At 52.7% G+C, this 6,792-nt stretch overlaps 1 protein-coding gene across 1 annotated transcript in view; it reads left to right on the forward strand.

The window, feature by feature from the left end:
- LOC139241316 (beta-adrenergic receptor kinase 1-like) overlaps positions 1 to 6,792 on the forward strand; it is a gene marked incomplete at its 5' end in the record, with an annotated part of 114,114 nt that overhangs the window by 88,593 nt on the left and 18,729 nt on the right. Inside the window, one exon of the mRNA XM_070869945.1 lies at positions 4,993 to 5,059. Within this exon, the coding sequence (XP_070726046.1) occupies positions 4,993 to 5,059 (67 nt within the window). The remainder of the gene's footprint in view (positions 1 to 4,992; positions 5,060 to 6,792) is intronic.

A 6,792-nucleotide genomic window follows, 5' to 3' on the forward strand; every position in this document is an offset into this window, starting at 1 on the left:
TACCAGTCTGTGTACAGATATCTCCCTGAGGGAGAGGGTCTGAGAGACACCAGTCAGTGTACAGATATCTCCCTGAGGGAGAGGGACTGAGAGACACCAGTCAGTGTACAGATATCCCCCTGAGGGAGAGGGGACTGAGAGACACCAGTCAGTGCACAGATATCTCCCTGAGGCAGAGGGACTGAGAGACATCAGTCAGTATACAGATATCTCCCTGGGGAGAGGGACTGAGAGACACCATTCAGTGTACAGATATCTCCCTGAGGGAGAGGGGACTGAGAGACACCAGTCAGTGTACAGATATCTCCCTGAGGGAGAGGGACTGAGAGACACCGGTCAGTATACAGATATCTCCCTGAGGTACAGGGGACTGAGAGACACCGGTCAGTGTACAGATATATACCTGAGAGAGAGGGGACTGAGAGACACCAGTCAGTGTACAGATATCTCCCTGAGGGAGAGGGGACTGAGAGACACCATTCAGTGTACAGATATCTCCCTGAGGGAGAGGGGACTGAGAGACACCAGTCAGTGTATAGATATCTCCCTGAGGGAGAGGGGACTTAGAGACACCAGTCAGTGTACAGATATCTCCCAGAGAGAGAGGGACTGAGAGACACCAATCAGTGTACAGATATCTCCCTGAGGGAGAGGGGACTGAGAGACACCAGTCAGTGTACAGATATCTCCCTGAGGGAGAGGGACTGAGAGGCACCAGTCAGTGTACAGATATCTCCCTGAGAGAGAGGGGACTGAGAAACACCAGTCAGTGTACAGATATCTCCCTGAGGCAGAGGGACTGAGAGACACCAGTCAGTGTACAGATATCTCCCTGAGGGAGAGGGGACTGAGAGACACCAGTCAGTGTACAGATATCTCCCTGAGGCAGAGGGACTGAGAGACACCAGTCAGTGTACAGATATCTCCCTGAGGTAGAGGGGACTGAGAGACACCAGTCAGTGCACAGATATCCCCCTGAGGGAGAGGGACTGAGAGACACCAGTCAGTGTACAGCTATCTCCCTGAGAGAGAGGGACTGAGAGACACCAGTCAGTGTACAGATATCTCCCTGAGGCAGAGGGACTGAGAGACACCAGTCAGTGTACAGATATCTCCCTGAGGGAGATGGGACTGAGAGACACCAGTCAGTGCACAGATATCCCCCTGAGGGAGAGTGACTGAGAGACACCAGTCAGTGTACAGATATCTCCCTGAGGGAGAGGGACTGAGAGACACCAGTCACTATACAGATATCTCCCTGAGGCAGAGGGACTGAGAGACACGAGTCAGTGTTCAGATATCGCCCTGAGGGAGAGGGGAATGAGAGACACCAGTCAGTGTACAGATATCTCCCTGAGGCAGAGGGACTGATAGATACCAGTCAATGTACAGATATCTTCCTGAGGGAGAGGGACTGAGAGACACCAGTCAGTGTACAGATATCTCCCTGAGGAACAGATGACTGAGAGACACCGGTCAGTGTACAGATATCTCCCTGACGGAGATGGACTGAGAGACACCAGTCAGTGTACAGGTATCCCCCTGAGGGAGAGGGGACTGAGAGACACAGGTCAGTGTGCAGATATCTCCCTGAGCGAGAAGGACTGAGAGACACCAGTCAGTGTACAGGGATCTCCCTGAGGGAGAGCGACATAGAGACACCAGTCAATGTACAGATATCTTCCTGAGGGAAAGGGACTGAGATACCCCAGTCAGTGTACAGATATCTCCCTGAGGAACAGAGCACTGAGAGACACCAGTCAGTGCACAGATATCTCCCTGAGGGAGTGGGACTGAGAGACACCAGTCAATGTACAGATATCTTGCTGAGGGAGTGGGACTGAGAGACACCAAGTCAGTGTACAGATGTCTCCCTGAGAGAGAGGGACTTAGAGACACCAGTCAGTGTACAGATATCTCCCTGAGAGAGAGGGACTGAGAGACACCAATCAGTGTACAGATATCTCCCTGAGGGAGAGGGGACTGAGAGACACCAGTCAGTGTACAGATATCTCCCTGAGGCAGAGGGACTGAGAGACACCAGTCAGTGTACAGATATCTCCCTGAGGGAGATGGGACTGAGAGACACCAGTCAGTGCACAGATATCCCCCTGAGGGAGAGTGACTGAGAGACACCAGTCAGTGTACAGATATCTCCCTGAGGGAGAGGGACTGAGAGACACCAGTCACTATACAGATATCTCCCTGAGGCAGAGGGACTGAGAGACACGAGTCAGTGTTCAGATATCGCCCTGAGGGAGAGGGGAATGAGAGACACCAGTCAGTGTACAGATATCTCCCTGAGGCAGAGGGACTGATAGATACCAGTCAATGTACAGATATCTTCCTGAGGGAGAGGGACTGAGAGACACCAGTCAGTGTACAGATATCTCCCTGAGGAACAGATGACTGAGAGACACCGGTCAGTGTACAGATATCTCCCTGACGGAGATGGACTGAGAGACACCAGTCAGTGTACAGGTATCCCCCTGAGGGAGAGGGGACTGAGAGACACAGGTCAGTGTACAGATATCTCCCTGAGCGAGAAGGACTGAGAGACACCAGTCAGTGTACAGGTATCTCCCTGAGGGAGAGCGACATAGAGACACCAGTCAATGTACAGATATCTTCCTGAGGGAAAGGGACTGAGATACCCCAGTCAGTGTACAGATATCTCCCTGAGGAACAGAGCACTGAGAGACACCAGTCAGTGCACAGATATCTCCCTGAGGGAGTGGGACTGAGAGACACCAGTCAATGTACAGATATCTTGCTGAGGGAGTGGGACTGAGAGACACCAAGTCAGTGTACAGATGTCTCCCTGAGGGAGAGGGGACTGAGAGACACCAGTCAGTGTACAGATACCTCCCTGAGGGAGAGGGACTGAGAGACACCAATCTCTATACAGAGATCTCCCTGAGGCAGAGGGACTGAGAGACACCAGTCAGTGTTCAGATAACACCCTGAGGGAGAGGGGACTGAGAGACACCAGTCAGTGTACAGATATCTCCCTGAGGGAGAGGGACTGAGAGACACCAGTCAGTGTACAGATATCTCCCTGAGGGAGAGGGACTGAGAGACACCAGTCAGTGTACAGATATCTCCCTCAGGGAGAGGGACTGAGAGACACCAGTCAGTGTACAGATATCTCAATGAGAGAGAGGGGACTGAGAGACACCAGTGTGTATACAGATATCTCCCTGAGGGAGAGGGACTGAGAGACACCAGTCAGTGTACAGATATCTCCCTGAGGTAGAGGGGACTGAGAGACACCATTCAGTGCACAGATATCCCCCTGAGGGAGAGGGACTGAGAGACACCAGTCAGTGTACAGATATCTCCCTGAGAGAGAGGGACTGAGAGACACCAGTCAGTGTACAGATATCTCCCTGAGGCAGAGGGACTGAGAGACACCAGTCATTGTACAGATATCTCCCTGAGGGAGAGGGGACTGAGAGACACCAGTCAGTGTACAGATATCTTCCTGAGGGAGAGACTGAGAGACACCAGTCAGTGCACAGATATCTCCCTGAGGGAGAGAGGACTGAGAGACACCAGTCAGTGTACAGATATCTCCCTGAGGGAGAGGGACTGAGAGACACCAGTCAGTGTACAGATATCTCCCTGAGGGAGAGGGACTGAGAGTCACCATTCAATGTACAGATATCTCCCTGAGAGAGAAGACTGAGAGACACCAGTCACTATACAGAGATATCCCTGAGGCAGACGGACTGAGAGACACCAGTCAGTGTTCAGATATCTCCCTGAGAGAGAGGGGCTTAGATACACCAGTCAGTGTACAAATATCTCCCTGAGAGAGAGGGACTGAGAGACACCAGTCAGTGTACAGATATCTCCCTGAGGGAGAGGGACTGAGAGACACCAGTCAGTGTACAGATATCTCCCTGAGGGAGAGGGACTGACAGACACCAGTCAGTGTACAGATATCTCCCTGAGGGAGAGGGACTGAGAGACACCAGTCAGTGTACAGATATCTCCCTGAGGGAGAGTGGACTGAGAGACACCAGTCAGTGTACAGATATCTCCCTGAGGGAGAGGGACTGAGAGACACCAGTCAGTGTACAGATATCTCCCGGACAGAGAGGAGACTGAGAGACACCAGTCAAAGTACAAATATCTCCCTGAGGGAGAGGGCACTGAGAGACACCAGTCAGTGTACAGATATCTCCCTGAGGGAGAGGGACTGAGAGACACCAGTCAATGTACAGATATCTTGCTGAGGGAGTGGGACTGAGAGACACCAAGTCAGTGTACAGATGTCTCCCTGAGAGAGAGGGACTTAGAGACACCAGTCAGTGTACAGATATCTCCCTGAGAGAGAGGGACTGAGAGACACCAATCAGTGTACAGATATCTCCCTGAGAGAGAGGGGACTGAGAGACACCAGTCAGTGTACAGATACCTCCCTGAGGGAGAGGGACTGAGAGACACCAATCACTATACAGAGATCTCCCTGAGGGAGAGTGGACTGAGAGACACCAGTCAGTGTACAAATATCTCCCTGAGGGAGAGGGCACTGAGCGACACCAGTCAGTGTACAGATATCTCCCTGAGGGAGAGGGACTGAGAGACACCAGTCAGTGTATAGATATCTCCCTGCGGGAGAGGGGACTGAGAGACACCAGTCAGTGTACAGATATCTCCCTGAGGGAGAGTGGACTGAGAGACACCAGTCAGTGTACAGATATCTCCCTGAGGGAGAGGGACTGAGAGACACCAGTCAGTGTACAGATATCTCCCGGACAGAGAGGAGACTGAGAGACACCAGTCAAAGTACAAATATCTCCCTGAGGGAGAGGGCACTGAGAGACACCAGTCAGTGTACTGATATCTCCCTGAGGGAGAGGGCACTGAGAGACACCAGTCAGTGTACAGATCTCTCCCTGAGGGAGAGGGCACTGAGAGACACCAGTCAGTGTTCAGTGATTCTTTTGTTAATGTGCCTCATATTATCGTGTGTTGTATTTACAGGGCTGATGAGGTTAAAGGTCACCCCTTCTTCGCTGAAATTAACTGGCACAGGGTGGCCATACAAGAGGTAAAAATCGGGGTTTGGGGCTTTGTGTCGAGGTCCCAACAGCTTGGTGTGGGGATGGCGATTGGCCTTTCACCCTCTCGGGTGCTGGGATCAAATGCCAGCCCCATAGATTTGAGCGATACGTCCCCAATGGTCTCCACATACCTTGGTTGGACCACACTTGGAGCACTGTGCACAGTTCTGGTCTCCATATACCTTGGTTAAATCACACGTGGAGCACTGTGCACAGTTCTGGTCTCCATATACCTTGGTTGGACCACACGTGGAGCACTGTGCACAGTTCTGGTCTCCATATACCTTGGTTAAACCACACGTGGAGCACTGTGCACAGTTCTGGTCTCCATATACCTTGGTTGGACCACACGTGGAGCACTGTGCACAGTTCTGGTCTCCATATACCTGGGTTAGTCCACACTTGGAGCACTGTGTACAGTTCTGATCTCCATATACCTTGGTTAGACCACACGTGGAGCACTGTGCACAGTTCTGGTCTCCATATACCTGGGTTAGTCCACACTTGGAGCACTGTGTACAGTTCTGGTCTCCATATACCTGGGTTAGCCCACACTTGGAGCACTGTGCACAGTTCTGGTCTCCATATACCTGGGTTAGTCCACACTTGGAGCACTGTGCACAGTTCTGATCTCCATATACCTTGGTTAGACCACACTTGGAGCACTGTGTACAATTCTGGTCTCCATATACCTGTGTTACACCACACTTGGAGCACTGTGCACAGTTCTGGTCTCCATATACCTGGGTTAGTCCACACTTGGAGCACTATGTACAGTTCTGGTCTCCATATACCTGGGTTAGACCACACTTGGAGCACTGTGCAGTTTTGGTCTCCATATAACTGGGTTAGATTCTTCAGAATTAGGGAGGGGTGTAGGGGCTGGAGGAGGATACAGCAATAGGGAGGGGTATAGGGACTGGAAAAGGTAACAGAGATAGGGAGGGGTGTTGGGGCTGGAGGAGGTTACAGAGATAGGGAGGGGTGTGGGGGCTGGAGGAGGTTACAGAGATAGGGAGGGGTGTAGGGGCTGGAGGAGGTTACAGAGATAGGGAGGGTGTAGGGGCTGGAGGAGGTTACAGAGATAGGGAGGGTGTAGGGGCTGGAGGAGGTTACAGCGATAGGGAGGGGTGTAGGGGCTGGAGGGGGGTTACAGCGATAGGGAGGGGTATAGGGGCTGGAGGGGGTTACAGAGATAGGGAGGGGTGTCGGGGCTGGAGGGGGTTACAGAGATAGGGAGGGGTGTAGGGGCTGGAGGAGGTTACAGAGATAGGGAGGGGTGTAGGGGCTGGAGGAGGTTACAGAGTTAGGGAGGGGTGTAGGGGCTGGAGGGGGTTACAGAGATCGGGAGGGGCAAGAGCCAGAGAGGGATTTTTAAACACGGATGAGAATTTTGAAATTGGGGCATTGCTTAACCAGGAGCCAATGTTGGCCAGTCAGCACAGCGGGTGATGGGTGAGCGAGACTGGTGTGAGTTAGGACACGGGGGCAGTGAGCACAGCGGGTGATGGGTGAGCGGGACTGGGTGTGAGTTAGGACACGGGGGCAGTGAGCACAGCGGGTGATGGGTGAGCGGGACTGGGTGTGAGTTAGGACACGGGGGCAGTGAGCACAGGGGGTGATGGGTGAGCGGGACTCGGTGTGAGTTAGGACACGGGGGCAGTGAGCACAGGGGGTGATGGGTGAGTGGGACTCGGTGTGAGTTAGGACACGGGGGCAG

Source organism: Pristiophorus japonicus, unplaced genomic scaffold (genome assembly GCF_044704955.1).
Source record: "Pristiophorus japonicus isolate sPriJap1 unplaced genomic scaffold, sPriJap1.hap1 HAP1_SCAFFOLD_1036, whole genome shotgun sequence".
Classification (NCBI taxonomy): domain Eukaryota; kingdom Metazoa; phylum Chordata; class Chondrichthyes; family Pristiophoridae; genus Pristiophorus; species Pristiophorus japonicus.